The following is a 15,947-nucleotide window of genomic DNA, read 5'->3' as shown; positions in this document are numbered from 1 at the left end:
CCGCTGATGTGTGTGCCGACGCGTGATGCCTGATATTAGCGCAGACTTTGCGTGTCACTGTATGTTTTGCTGTATGCAATGTTTCACGCTATAGGCGCCGTATGACTTGAGGCTCTGTGAGAAACGTTGCTTCTGCACGAGCCAGGCGTATATGGATGCACATGTGTGTTTTGTATTGGACCCTCTTAGTTCCAATGTCAGTGTCACATTAGCAAAGAGGCAGCTGCCTCTTCAGTTTTCCCGCTCTCTCATTCTCATGGCTGGCCCTTTGTGAGATCGAGTGGGTGCATGTGGAGACAGATGAATGAGATCTCACACACACATAACACACACCCTCCCAGCACACATACACATACTTTAGTAAATAACCCAGCAGGAAGTACATCACTGTTTCTGTACAGATGAATCAAAAAGACAGTGAGCAATGGAGAGACATTAATACACACTTTGGTCAAGATGACACGGACTTCATCTTGGTGACAGTCACTCAGACATCTGTGTATTGCTACCCTGTGGAGATGGCTGCAGTCCAGTCAATTATATGCTGGATGACTTTAATCATGAGTGGCACAGGCCAGTCCTTTAGCACTTCAAAAGTAGAATCACAAGCCAATTAAGCTAATGAAGCGAGAACTGTGACTCAAATCGTTCTATTCTGCAGCGTGATCAACCTGATTTTAGGGCGCATGCATTCAAAAGAGACAGATGATAACCAGAGTTCATTTCCACTCTCCTCCTCTATTACTATTTTGCGCAGTCGAAGTGCGGCGCAGGCTGGCGTCAACTGTTTAGAGGAAGTACCAAAATTAAACACGGCCCAGCAGGGAGTCTTTTTGGCTGTTGCGTTAAACTCGATGTAGGGAGAACAATATCTGATCTCAGATTCAGATAAATAAGTTTTTTTTTTTTGCTATTGCTGAGTTGTGTGTGTGTGTGTGTGGTTGGGGGGGATAGCTAAGGTCAGAGCTGAATGATTACAATCTGGCTCCATGGTTAGCTAGGGTACTTCGAGATACATGTGACAGACAAGACTCCCCCCCATCCATCCCCCCATCAGAGTGTTCTCTCTGTGTTTTTCCATCTTACACACACACAAAGCGCACACACAAAGGAGAGGTGTGGTTAAACTCATGTAGATTTTACTGTTACTGAACAAATTTCTGATGTCCTGTTGTGGTCTAACAGGCGCGCTCCATTCTATTCCCCATACACACACTCTTCCGTTGCGGTTTGGCCAAACGCGCATTCAACCCTGAATTCTCCAACTGAACAAAGGTGTCACACTTGTTCAGTTGGTGTAGGATGCTGCCAAAACTGAAGCAGACACTCATCAGCTTGACCTTTTGTCAGTTACTATATGTGAGCGCGTGTGTGTGTGTTCCCTTTTTATTAAAAAAACTTGAACGAATGCGATCAGAGATGTCCTCGAGATGTACCTTCTATGCAACTCATTTAAAGGAGGAATCAAGGCACGAGCGGAGTGAGAGGTGAGAGGAGATTCTTGTTAATTCCTCGCTGTGCTTTGGTGAGAAGCGTGTGGACAGATGACACTTGCTTAATTGCACGCATTCTGGTGGAAAGGTTTTCACAAGCCGAGGCCTCCATCCGGAGTGCTCTTTTTTTCTTTCAACTCACGTTCTGTCTCTCATCATGCAAATTGACAGATCAAAACATATGCTTAGATGTAGGCATGAAAACTTTCCATAGGAAAGCTACGATGACTCAGCCCTTCAGTAACATGTCCTATTTACACTGGACTAGAATCACCAGGGGAACTTTTGTGATTTGAATATACCCCCCACATCTGGGTTTCATGTGGCTGATTTGCAGATCTGTTTCAGTTGAATATACAGGCATAATCCACTGGATTATGTACAGATATGACTCAACGCAGCATATCTTTGTGCACTGAGAGAAACAGCCGAGGTATTTCTTTTATTTCTTTCATAGAAGCACAAAAGAAGTTGTGTGTTTCTGTGTGTCTTAAGGCTCCTCTTATGTTACTTAGGGCACATGACTGATGACACATACACGGGGCAGATGGCCACTCGTACAATCATCTTATCAAAACTTACACTGGGGAGAAGAGGAGTGTTAAAACAGTCCTCGAGGTGCCACAGTGGCTGTGCCACTTCATACTGATGATTTTAGAGGAACATCATTAAAATGGCTGACCGAGTTCGCAGAACACTTCCATCTGTGTTCCCCCCTCTGTTTCTCCTTTACACACATGCTTCCACCATTGGTGGATATTCATCACTGTGGCCCCCCCCCCCCCACTCCACCCCAGATGAGATTTAAGAGAGCACTGAATGGAATCTTTCAGCTCCCACATGACTCTCTCTCCACGTTGTGTTTTTCGCCGCTGCTGAGCGACGCGCAGCGCTCACAGAGTGCCTCTGTTCCTTCAGCGCAGTGACACAAAGGCTACTTTTGAAGGATGCACTGCAAAACGCAGTCAATGGAACACACGCCACAACAAATGGGCCTGTTGTGCGCGCGTATGTGTTTGTGTGTGCGATGACTGTCCAGACAGAGAAACCAGGCACTGACCCCTTGTGATAGAGCCTCGGGGGCCAGACAAGGCTGCCCAGCTGTGACCCACTGACGCCCCCAATTCTCTCTTTTTTACACTCTGCACCGTACGCTGAAGTCGTAAAAATTCAACCCTTTAAAAGGGAGTCTCTTTGTTATAAACGCGGGCCTCACATGTCCTCGGGGACATACCCATGTACAAACAGAAGTTAACACATAAGATGTTTTACACGTGTTTCCCAAATGTGTGTTGCTGAGCTACCGGCAGGATCATTATCCCACCGTGAGACTCTCTAAACACTGAATTAATTTGGTTCTAGACAGAAATCCGAGAGGTGACAGAAACAACAAGACAAATTTGTATGTGTACATTAAAGAATCTAGCAATATCTCTGTTATATCTGCTGCCTCAGGATATAATGCCATTTTACTTCTCTTCCCCCCACTTGCTCTACCATTTTATAGATGAACACAGGCAGGATGTGTCACAGCCCAGGCACTGAGCAAACATTCCCAGATGAACTCCACGACCACTAACTTCAACACATCATGGACAAAATCTCCACTTGGGTTTGGGTTAGTGTTAGTCATGCATTTTATGGCCCCAAGTGGGTGAGTGGGTGCCATGTATGTGTGTGAGTGGGTGTATGTGTGTGTGCATGTTAGCAGACATCTGTGTGTGAGAAGAGGAGGGCTTTCTTACCAGCACTGGTGCCTGCGCCAGTGGTAAGGTCGGCACCCATGAGGCCACCTGTAAGATGAAATAGAGAGCGCAGCAAAACGAGAGAAACCCATTAGAGGATAGACACCCACACTGGCTCCACTGCACCTTCTGTCTCTCGCTCGGTTTAATCACAATGTGCTGTGTGTGTGTGTGTGTGTGTGTGTGCGCGCGTGTCAGGCCGTCATATGTGCACTGACACCAGAAGCGGCGCAGCGTCCCACTCCAACTTGAACACGCTTAGCAACTGGACACTACGAGCGGATGCATTAAGCTGCCGTCCAAGAAAAATGACACATTATTATTTTTAAGGCATAAGAGGTGGATGAGTGGGAGGGTCCAGAGCGTGTGCGGTTTGGCATGGATGCTGCAAGCGCCAAAACTCATATTTAGTTTGCGCTGGCATTTCTAGCATCCAGTTGTAATGACAGGGTGAGGGTGTGGGCAGCAGCCTTCAGACCAAAGGGACAAAAAAAGGACTTTGGACAACAATAACAAACCAACAGGCCCAATTTGCTTATGTCACCAGCAACTCGGTGCCTATATATAAGGCCAGACGTCCTGTGTGTACAACAGAACACTAAATCAGCAGGCCTGTGGCTTGGGATTTTATATTGCATTAAATCATCAGCTCACTTTGAACAGAATACTGAGCAGGCAATATGTGAATATATGTGGGAGGGGACGACTTAGGATTCATTAACTGCCTTTAGGTGGAAAATTGTGGGTAGCTGTCATAAAATAAATTGCACATTTCTATGTGCGCCTCTATTATCATGACAGACAGGTACACACAGTTGAGAAGATAGACAGATGGGATAACAGCATGTACATGGGTGCATGAGTGCGTGCGAGACCCGACCTGTATTACCTGCACTGGGGGGTCTGTGTGTAACTCCAGGAGACATGCTGTTTCTCTGTAGGCCGTGGTGTGCCAGTGGCAACAGATTGTGGTTGCCTAGGGATCCACCGGGATGGCTGTAAATGAGATTGTTCTGGTTGCTAACAGGAATGGACACGGGCATGTCGTAGTTCGATGGGGGCACGGCCTGCTGAGACGATAGAGAGACATAAACATGGGTGTGATTAGACTAAAGATTGCAATGATTCTGATGCTTGAATTGTTATAAAACAAGGTTTGCGAAGTATGAGACAAACAGAAAGAAAGAGAGAGGAAAAAAGCATGACAGGTCAGAAATAGTCCAGGAACACAAAGAAACTTAAAGAGTGAAGTTCAATAGGACTAATGGACAGATGAACTGAACTCCTTACAGCAAGAATAAAAATACAAGATAGCAGAGTTGGGCAAAAGCAGCATTGCATGAAAGACAAAAGGAAAACTCCTTTCAGAGTTACTCAAATTGCCTCAGTGATAATATAAATGGACTGGCGGTACTTTTTCATTTCAGTGTGATCGAGTTACTTTGGAGGCTACTAATGTCTTTACGCAGGAGTCAAGTGCTGGCCCTGACATCTTGTAACATTTGCCATTGTAAAAGTCAAAAGGCTGACCAAAGGAAATATTATGCTGAAGTCATTACAGTCATACATAAAAAAATGGAAGGCTGTGGTTCACAGGGAACAAAGCCAATCGTTTTCCACTGTCCCAGCGCTTAAGATAATTCAGTCTATCTTCACCTCACTAACAAGCCTGCAGAATATCTTGCAAAAGTAAAACGGCACAAGAGAACACAATGGGGGATCACTTATTTTCAGATCATATGGAGCTTATGTAAAGTGTTTTAAGTGACGCACTCAGATCAGTCAATAGTCTCACCAGGAACATGAAAAGCCTCCGGCATCTAGTTTGTCATTTTTATTGTGTCACTTGGCATAAGGGTTTAACCTTGGGAGTGCCCTGGAAGTGGTTGATCCTGCATTGTTAGTTTTAGGAAGTAGAAAATAGCGCCCTAAATTACTGCCATGTGTCTCAGAGCCATGGAGGGAGTGCATCAGGGAGATCATCAGCCTGGCTCATGTGGAAGTGGGCGATGTGCCTCAGCTTCTTTAATTTTCTCCCCTCTGCTAATGTTCTGTTAGCAGGCCAAATATTATTTCAATGTACAAAGATGATTACTCTAACCATATTTCATTATGGGCCTCTCCACGTTTCGCTTTAACTGTGACTTTGCACGGGAGTGGCTAGCCAAAACCTATATATGCTATTTTTTTTGAGGGTCTGTCTCTGGTTCTGTTTTTTTTATTCCCACCCACCCTATTACTTCTTCCATCTCTGACTCTTTGGTGGACTTTTTTGACCTAATTGGTCCCGGTGAACTATTATTTAAAAATGCGTGAGCTGTCGTCGTACGTGCACATTTCTGCATGTGTACACACACACACACACACACACACACACTCTACTGCTGGGTGTAAGGGCCCCGTTTCTGAGCTGTCCTTTAACTGGTGCCATCCTTCCTGTTTTCACTCATCTTCCTCCTTTGCCTCTCCCCGCAGTCCCCTCAACAGTCCCCTGCAATCCAGAGGCCCAGTGCTTGGCAGCCACTCTGACCACACACTGAACTGCCACTTGTTGTTTGCAGAACCCCACCCCACCCCCTCCATCTCCCCCACCACCACTCAACCCCACCCATTCTCCGATCCCAAACACACCCCACCTCACCCCGACGCACCACCCCAGCTCACCAACCACTGCCTCGCTTCTAACCACATCTCCTTCTACTACTCCATGCGGCTCAGACACTACTCTTCTTCTCTGAGTGATTTACCGTGGAATTATCTCTTTGCTCCGTATGGCCGAAGCGCTAACCATTCTATAATGTGCTCTCTGAATGAGTGGCAAGCTCAGTTTACATAGAAAGAAGGCCTCAATTTTGTAGTTCCTGGCAACTAGCTATAGGTTAAAGTCTTCTGTAAAGTTGACACTACATAATATAAATCCAGCAGATAACACATCTAGGCATATACAAAGCTACAAAGGCGTTTGCCTGAGGAGAGATAAGCAAGTTTTTTGAGTTAGGAAGACGGGCTTATTAAGAGTGTTCGAATGCCTGCAGCTGTTTCACTGCCAACACTGTCTGTCCCTGTTGTTGCAGGTCACAGACCACTGGGTTTTGGTGCAGGAAAAGGAAAAGCGCATGCAGACCACACCTCTCCTGAGAGCCAGGCAAGGCATTATGGGTAGAGCGGGTTCAAGGTGGGAACCGGGTGAGGTTAAAATTTGTCATAAAAGAAACTATGCTGTTAAATCAGCAAACGTGCCTACTAGTTATGGTTGCAGACATGTCAAATTAAAGGACCATTCCTCTACTGTAAACAGGAAAATTCAAAGATCTGTAATTTTGCAGAGTGCAATTTTACCCCGATCTTACTCTCACTCTCACTTTGTGTAATTAGTCTGCTTCCAAACAATGGTGGTTAGCTGGGTTAGCGCAACAGTTACTTGCCAGTCAGCATTTTGTCAGACTGCTGATTATAACCCAGTACTTACAGGTATCTTATGAGTTTTAATCATGTGATCAAACTCTTCGTTAATCTGTTTGTATTTCTCCTCAGTGTGCGGGGTGAGGATGAGCGCAGACTCGAGCTCCGGGCTCTCGCCACCTTTGTTCTCCTTCTTGCTCAATGCCTGCCAGGTCCCACAACCACAGAGAAGGATGGAGGGGAGACACACACATGAAGGGACGGAGAGATGGACGGTAGGAACAGATGACGATGACAGGGATGAAGCAACAGAAAGCATGTGGGGGGAGGGAGAGAGAGGAAAGAAAAGGTGAGAAGAAGGCTCTGGGTTTAACAAGAAGTACTTACACACAGTCTCTGTCTGCTGATCATCAGATCAATGTCCTCGTTTATTTTCCTGTACTTGTCCTCAGACTCGGGGCTGTGGCCAACCGAGTCATCTGCGTCGGGATCTGGGCTGTCACAGCCGTTTAGGCCCTTCTTTCTCAATGTCTGCAAACAGAGCAGTTGCACAACATAGTTGAAGGGCTTTGGGGGTAGGGAAGAGAAACCCAGGTGAACAGCTTCGGAGGGACATAATGGTAATGAAGTGTGAGGAGGTTCATTTTCGAATGTAAGTCTGACTAAAGGACATCTTGAAAAAAAAGAAACACTTTTGAAAAGTTCTTAAACCGATGTGGTTTTATATCAAATTAAAAAACAAAGAACAAATCTGGCTTACTGCGTAGGGTAATGAGATCTTTGCTACAAATTATCTTAATTTTTAAAAAAGCTTTAACAAAAAAAAAACGCTCACGGTATGAACTCTAACAAGATGGTATGGGGTGAGGACACACGGCCTATTTTTATGAACAAGTAAACATGCCGCTAAACACAGAAAAAAAAGGCACAAATGATTCAATCACATTCAATAACAAGACATAACAGAATGACAAATCAAGGGGGGACCTTAAAACCTCATAATTGCACAGAAAAGGGAACAGTCATAAAAGTAAAACATATTTTACAACCATAATTATCAGCGGGCCGTGAAATAGAATTAAAATACAGCCGAGGTGCACAAGTTTACGAGTGTGGTGTATGTGCTATTAAATGTGGCAGTTTCTGTTCTGGCCACCTGATGGCCACCTGCCCCCATTAGAGTGGACAGAAAATAGCACGCTGAAAGAAGAAGGGGAAAAAAGCGCACGCACACTCTCCACTCGATCACCACTCCCTCTCACTGGAGGAGAGAGACAGACAAAGAGAGCATTGGAATAAATAAGAAAACGAGAGGTGGTGGTGGTGGTGGTTGGCGCGGGGGGGGGGGGCTGTATCTGTAGCTGTCTCTGTCCTTTTTTAGATATTGTTGACAACCTTAACAACAGGGATAAGTTTCAGAGCGCATTACTGTGTGTGATAGCACGAGGGTATGTTTGCTTGAGCAAGTGGGCATGTAACGATAGGTGCTGTGTTCATTTGCCTCGCAAAAGTGAGAGAGACAAAGACCGAGCGGCAGAGAAGAAAAGTACAGTAGCTGACAGTTAGTGAGATCTCATCAAAGACACCACCTCCTCCTCCTCCTCCTTCTCCTCTCCACCACATGCCCCCCCCCCTCTCCCCCTTGCCTCTCTCCTCCTGGCTTTAATAAAGGGAGATTAGTCTACGGGAGGAATATCACGGGCCTGCTCCTGTCTGTGCAGTCATCGCTTCACACTGCGCTCTCCTACTTTCATCTGAAGCTCCATATCAGACAGACGTAATTAAATTTACTTTAGCACACCTTGTATTTGATGCTGATCAAGTGTGTGAGAGTGTGCGCTTCTCTGTATATGTTGTATAGTGTGTGTGTGTGTGTGTGTGGGTGGGGAAAGAGGGGAATGAGTCTGTGTGTGTGTGTGTGCATGTGTGGGTGTGTGAGAGTGGGTGTTAGTCAAGAAAAAAGAAAGAGCGACTGAGCAGGAGAAAGGAGGAAGATAGATGCTAAGATAAGTTAATCTCGGTGAACTTCTTCCTCTCATTTGTTTGTCACTGTCAGTACTCACTCACAGAAGAGATACGAGTGCTAGCTACTCCATCACAACCAGCAGCAGAAGTGACAAGGAGCGATCTGCCTGCTTAGAAAACAAATAAAAATCCAGTCATCTCTCATGTCAGCACAACAAAGGCCTGTTTTGAGTGTGGTTTTAGTGAACTTAGAGGGCTTCTTTTGTGTGTTGTGTGATAACTGTTTGATTCCTGAGGCGTCTCGTGGCGAGGCAGCTACTGTAAGTGTGTCAACATTTGCTGGCTCTCCTTTTTCTCTCTCTGAATCCTCACTTGGCCCCTGGAGTGGAAATCTGGAATTCTGAATTTGAAAGCATCTCTCACATCTTTGACAGTCTTCAGGAAATCACACCAAACAAATCACGCTAGGCGATGCAGGAGATCTGACTTCCAATAGACCTACAGTGAATCAGGCACTCTTGCTCTATCTGAGGAGGATGAGTCAAGAGAACAAAAGGGGCACAGAGGTTTAGCATGCTGTCTTTTTTGGCAAAGGCGTGAGATGTAAAACTTTGCTATTTCTTTTGCGTAGTTCCAATCTGGCCTTGGCGATGTATCATATTGAACTGACAAGAGCTGAACCACTGGCCTTTTTCCGCTCACATGAGAATGCATGCAAGGAAAAAAAAACAACAAACAAAAAAAAAAAGAAGAAAAATCAAAACAACTTTTCTTCCTACTTGCATAGATTTCCACCTACTGCCACCAGCACATGAGTCCATGAGAGAGTTACTTCCATTCTTGGAAGAATAGCCGTGGAGCATTGCTGGGAGAGGAGAACGGGGGCCGAGTTAAAGGTGACACCCATATGGGGTAATTGAGCTGGCGGTGTAGCAGTAGTGGGGCAATAGTTGCCCTGTGTGTTTATGGAGGTGCATTTAGCCAGGGTGTGAGTATTGCATGACTGACCCAGGCTTAGCTTTCCAGCCGGCCTCGGTTTATTTAGGGTGCAGTACAAAGATGTTATGCCATTCATCTCAGTTATGCCCACCTGTTTAAAGGCATCACACCTGTTGCCAAAGGCCTAGCATACAACCCAGCAACCAATCAGAACTGCTGAAGAGCTCATGTAGCCTTAGAAGGACTTCTCCCTCTTCAGCCTTCCACCTCACCATCCTGCTGCCCTACTTTCAAGCCATCCTATGTGTTTTACCCTCCTCTAATAGCCCATTGCTTTATCTGCTCCTTGAATATGCCACTGAGTGCTGCTCCAAACTTTCAGTCTGTTATACAGTAACATCACCATTATATAAGGCACATCCAAGACTTATATTTCAAAATAATGGGGAGAATAATGATCAGTGAAAAAAAAGGTTGCTGTTGTAATATTGAGAGAAACAGGAGTACAGGAATGAAGACTTGGCATGAAAAGGGAGTCTTTGGGGAATACGGTAATAGGATGAGGATTAAACAAAAACACTTTGGTGCAGTTCACTTGTGGCAATAATTTTATGCACAAAGAATTCCCCCACATTCTCATGCCTAAATTAAAATTATTCAATATTCTAAGTAACTTCATTTTCTTTCTGTATTCTTAAAAAAGAAGCTAATCTTTTGGCTGCTGGCATAAATGAGCATTATTTAAGTTTATAGCGTTTTTATTACCCCGGTTTGCGATGACTGACATTTTTTTCACATGAAATATTACCCTCTGCTGCCGTGTTGTGAATCACAAGAAAGAAATGGCCAAACAGGGACACCAGATTATGAGGAGAAAGTGTGAGAGGAAGGAGGTTAGAAGACAGCAAAATGCTACAGCGATATAAAGAGTCATGCAGAATGCTATAGAGAGTTCGTGCTGTAAATGTGAGAAAGAGGAAGGTGGGATATAAAGTATGGCGAGGAGCAAAGACAGCAAAAAAGCTGTGTCTTCTTGCTTGGCTCTGTGTTTCTCTCTCTGGCCCCTTTGGAGGCTTGCTCCTAATTAAACTCCTTCTTCATGATGCTCCCTCATGACTTGACTCACAGGGCCTGTGTGAGGCAGGCACAGCATAGACAAGGTGTCCTACATACTTGAGACGCCCGTCTCATTGGTACCCTTCAGTTTTCACACCCTCAGCTAAGCTAGCCTAGACTGGGGCTGGTGTAAGAGGAACGGCAGGATGCCGCTGTAAAAACCTAACGGAGGTAACCTGAGCTGAGACCGAGGCCAGCTTGAGCTACAAAGAAACTGATTCACATTCTAACACGCTTGCCGTTCCCTAATGTTTTAATTGCAGGAAAACGCTTGCTCTATATTCACTTCATAGGTTGGGGGTGTGAGCGATAACTTCATTTAGCTCCTGAGAAAAACAGCGGAGAGTATTTGGGTGTGAATCCCGGGTGGCCCCAGGGAGTCTGCTAGGGACAGCTGACGCCTGCCCAGAGCTCCTGCCATACCAGGATCCGTCTGCTCGGCATTCTGCCACCCTGCTCACCCTCTCTATCCCTCAATCCGTCTTTCTGCCCCCATATTTCTGTCTCAGTCTGTTGCTCAGTCTGTCTCTGTCTCACCACCTCTGCGCTAGTCCCCTAATTTTCTGCAAAACCACCACATCTCGACAGAAGCTCAGTCAAACACTGTTGACTTGACGGGTACATCTTTATTTCTGATAGACTCTGGGCAGTTGAGGATTTGTGTTTGGAAAGAGATCCATTGTTGACCATTTTCCCTCTGTAGTTATGCTGGCAGTGGCTGAAGGCTACGACACATTCAATATTGTGTTTATAGCTATTGGCGACGGTCAGGCCAGTGAATGTTCCTCAGTGTCTTCAACCCAATAACAGGGAGCATCGGCGCAAAGGCGCTCCACCAAACAGCCAGTGTATTACAGGTCATTTATATCTCTGTCAACACTGTGTGATCTTCAACGCACATGCACTACGGTAAGCTAAACCCAGAAAGAAAATAATATATAATAGCGGGAATGTTTCCCACCATAAATGGACCCAGTTTATGGGGTTTGTGGCATATTTCAGCAGTGGGTGGGAAACAAGTCTGTGATAGACAAGTGCAACATAAAAACATCAGTAACAGCGCCACTTATGGTTAATCATGATTGCTGTGCTGTTAAACTAAAATAAAACGGCACTCAAATGAAATCTTTTGTCTAGAAGGCTCCAAGCTTGCCATGTTGCACTATTAAAAATGGCTTTACTTTATTCCAGCTATCAAACATTCTCAGTAAGCAGACTGTATATATCGTACTTTGCAAAGTGTGAGGAGTCAATGTAGGCTGGGGTGTGTATCTATTTAGAAAACCATCTCTTGTCACATTGGTGAGAAGCAAAGGGGTTTTGTGTCCATAGGGGTGCACAGACAAATAGAAACATTGTCTTTCTTATCAAAAATAAGATGGAGGTAGTCATGAAGTGGACCTACTGTGGATTAAGACCTCTCAGCGCCAATTCACAATAAGCACCAGCAGGGTGGTCTTCCTGGCGGCAGGGAAGAGGTAATAGCATGTCTGAGATGTGATCTTATTCTTCTTATTTTGTTTCTTCTTCTAAGTTTTTTCCTCTTTCTTTCGTTTTTTTCTTCTTCTTTTTTTGGGTTCGTTTGCCTCAATCTAACTTGCTCCCATTTTTGTCTTTCTTCCTCGCTCGCTGTCTCTCTCGCTCGCCCGTCCTTTCTGTCTGCCTTTCAGAGTGGAGGGAACATCAGAGGGATCAGGCTGGCTTAGTTTATTGGAAGCAGATGGCAGACCAAAGGCAAGAGGGCCACAGTTTCATGAAGCGTGGTTTGAACATGCCAGGACCATGTCGAGGGGCATGCCCATGGATGATGGCTACATGGAGTGTGTATGTGTGTGAGCGATTTGGGGGAGATAGTTTATTTTGTAGGTTACCAATCTGAGGAATAGGACCTCTAATCCCTAATGTCCCATCTAATGTCCCCACCTGCTTCTTTTTTTAAAGTCATTATCTCTGTATCCTTATTCACTGTTTAAGAAACTATCGCATCATTGGCCTTTCAGTGCTTTAGCAGCTTTGATGCCCCTTACCCCTGCTGCCCTGCTGCACTGTAATAAGTAATCAGACGTTGGCACCTGGGATCCATCATCCCTGGTGGTAAATTCTGTAATAACACCGCCTAAACATGTGATTATTAGCTTTCTAGAGACTACAGAGTTTACTCAACATTACAAAAGGGAGTGAGATATATAGCAACAAACAGAGAGAAAGTGTTAAGGCAAGTGAGAGAGGCAGAAAAGAAGACAGAGGGAAAGGGCACTGTGTGCAACAAGGTTCCTCCACATTTCTCCAAACTGTGCCACTTTGATGGTGCATGTGCTAAAATCACTATTAAGAAGAGCCCACTGCAGACGAGAGCCCACTCACAGACACACAACCTTAGCTAGCCAGTACACATCAGAATACCAGATGGTGCAGTGTTTCCCATATGGAAGAGACACACACTAAGCACATGTCAGAATCCAACACTGTTTGTTACAGCAGCATCCCGGCCCTGGGAACAAAGTGGTCATTCAGACTTGTCACCACACTGTATAATTAGCCAGATAGACATAATGAGACACAATGCCAGCTCAGTGAAACTGGATAAAGAGGGCACTTATGTCTGCGCTGTTAACCTAGCCATCTTTCATCCCCATCTACACTGCAGTTGAATAACGCTTCTCTATTCAAATGAGAGAAATGAGTGCGGGTCTATATGTATTTCTGGTGCAATGTAGAAATCGATTCGCAATGGTTAAATTGTGTGTTTTCCACGCGTATTTAGCTTTGCATACTTTGTACAGTGAAATTGCACGTGGCTGTTTATGCCACAGTCATCATGTGACTGTACTATACCATGAATCATATCAAAAATGAACATACTTTTAAATTAGCATCAGGTAACAAACCTCAAGCCTCCTTCGCCCAACCTCTTTTTCATTTCTTGAAACTCCACCTAACCCCCAACCCTTTAGCAACAACAACAACAACAACAAAAAAAGACAACCACTACAAATCGTCACTTATCGTCTTTTGTCTCTCTGTCTCTTATCGCGTGGTGCCAAAGCAGGAAAAGGGAGCCGGGGGGAGGCCTTCAGTAACAATGACCAGCCGGCTGACCTCTATAGTGACCTTGAGTTTCCACACCCTGCCCAAAGCAGTAACCATGGTGGGGGTGGAGGAGGTAGGGCCAAGAGGAAGCTCTAGGCAGGGAAGGGAATGCCATATGTAAAAATAGATCTTTATTCTGAATTTTCCACAAATAGTTTCAAAGAACAAGGCATCATTTCATCCTAATGGCTGGCGTGAATTGTTTTGGGCTGTGTGTAGTGGAAAAGTCTTGCCTTTTGGCAGCGTGGCCTCAGAAGTGGCCTGCCTTTTTCACTGCTCCTCACCACGGGGACCACATATTGGCACATTTCAAACAGTCTATTTTTAAAAACCTTTTGTTGTTGTGTGAGTACTTCAGACTTCCGTTTCAGTATTGACCTTAAAAAAAACACCTCTGACAGCGATCTAAGAAATATAGTTTCTTGCCTTAGCTTTTGCTTTTCTGGTCAGCGGGCATGTGATGTGGAATAAAGTGCCACGCCTGTGGATCACATATGCTGTATTATCTGAAATCTTGTTCTTAACCACTTTTTCAAAAAAGGGGTGGGTGGGCATGAATTTGTTCTCTTTGTGCCTTGATGCAGGGTGGAAGCCACAGACATATGGGTTCTCCGGGCTGATCAATTGTATGTAAAGCAGATCTGCTGATCAAAACGTACTCAGATCGGCCCAAACATATGATAGCAATTCAGAGAAATTAATTTCCTTTTTCTGTAATGGAAAAGTTTTTGAAAAGCAGACAGGAAGGCTCTGTTTGGTGGAATGAGGCGGTGGATCAACAAGAGAATTGCACTAAAAAACAAAACAAAAAAAAGACTATTTCATTCAAAGGACCAAATGTTTGTAGGCAGTTCAGGGTCTCAAACCAGTGGTCTTATGAATGTGGTCGCCGAGGGCAACTCTTCATAACTGATCAACAAGAACAGAGAGAGAGAGAGAAACTGGATGAATATCCTGACACTTTGCTTACTCACTCCTCTGTTTCAGAAACAACCCCCACCCAGCCTTGTTTAAAACACAAGGGTGGGGGGGGGACAGAGACAGTCTTATTCTTCTATTCTTTCACAGCAAGAACCGCCAGCTAGACGTCTATATTTAGTTTCACCGTAGACTATTTTTAGAAAGCAACTACTTTTTGAGGAATTTATTAAGAAATGGGTATTTTAAAGAAAATGGTGGGTTGTTTTTAGGCTGTTGCTTTAAGTGGTGAGCTCGATACATTTTAGAGGAGTGGAGTAGCTGAAAGTACGTACATTTAATGATCAATATTTTTTTGTATCTCAAGCTTCGGGTTGAAAAAACGTCTTGCGTAACTGAATGAATAAAGAGGCAATGTGTTTTTTTGATTTCAAAGGAGGCCAGAGACATCTGGCAACAGGCTATTAAACTAGTCCAGTATTCTTGTAAATTAATAGATGAATTGTTGCTAACACTGTAAATATGAATTATGCACTGATGATAGAGATGTGTGAAGCAGTATTGAAAGTGGTACAATTTCTCTTTCCTGCTTTTCAACGTTAATTAACATGCACTCAACCCCACATACAAGGAATTTTTGACAACCTGCTACAGCATGTAAACAGTCTGTCATTGGGAGCCTTTGTTTTAACAAACCGCTTTACTACGAGCTCGTCAGTGTCACAAGGTTAATTTACTTAGTCCCTCAAAGCAGTTTCAGAACTTAATCCTTAGCTCATCAGGACAAACAAGCCTTGCTGTCAATCGCTTCATCCCCGGTAAACACCGAGGCCTCGTGCCGACAACCCCTTCCCATGTCACACCACATGCAACCTCTTCCAAAAAACACAAAATGACTGCACACTCAATTACCGTGGACAACCAAAGCACAAGATATGATACGACGGCCTTATTTCTCTTGGAGGCGACCAACGCAAAAGCAATAGGGTATAAATTGCATTCTTGTTGGAGCAATTAATACAGTTTTAAGCGCTATGAGAAGAAGCCATTCAGTGAGCCGATCAGCATCGAAAAACCGCTCAAGGCTAATGTTCTCGTTGCTGTTTAGAAACCAAATAAGCACGCAGAATAGCTGGAAAATATTTTCATAAGAGCGAGGCAGAACACGAGCATACTAGCACTTCAGAGAGGGAGCTCAGGTCTGGTTGGCTTGGAGAACTTGAGAAAGTAAGTCATTTTTTGAGGAGATGGCGAATCGGCTAAGCAGTGCTTAGAATGT

At 44.6% G+C, this 15,947-nt stretch overlaps 1 protein-coding gene across 12 annotated transcripts in view; it reads right to left on the bottom strand.

Moving 5' to 3' along the window:
- Nucleotides 1–15,947, bottom strand: part of mef2cb (myocyte enhancer factor 2cb) — a 68,833-nt gene that overhangs the window by 7,367 nt on the left and 45,519 nt on the right. For 4 of the 12 annotated variants that reach the window (XM_080894907.1, XM_080894914.1, XM_080894911.1 and 1 more), the window contains 4 exons: nucleotides 7,028–7,171; nucleotides 6,708–6,845; nucleotides 4,128–4,308; nucleotides 3,239–3,286 (listed from right to left, as the gene is read on the bottom strand). In XM_080894907.1, the coding sequence (XP_080751033.1) occupies nucleotides 3,239–3,286; nucleotides 4,128–4,308; nucleotides 6,708–6,845; nucleotides 7,028–7,171 (511 nt within the window). The remainder of the gene's footprint in view (nucleotides 1–3,238; nucleotides 3,287–4,127; nucleotides 4,309–6,707; nucleotides 6,846–7,027; nucleotides 7,172–15,947) is intronic. The other 8 variants (XM_080894913.1, XM_080894908.1, XM_080894918.1 and 5 more) reach the window with 5 other exon arrangements.

This window comes from Rhamphochromis sp. 'chilingali', assembly GCF_963969265.1.
Source record: "Rhamphochromis sp. 'chilingali' genome assembly, chromosome: 10".
Classification (NCBI taxonomy): Eukaryota; Metazoa; Chordata; class Actinopteri; order Cichliformes; family Cichlidae; genus Rhamphochromis; species Rhamphochromis sp. 'chilingali'.
This window is presented reverse-complemented; position numbering and strand designations above follow the sequence as displayed.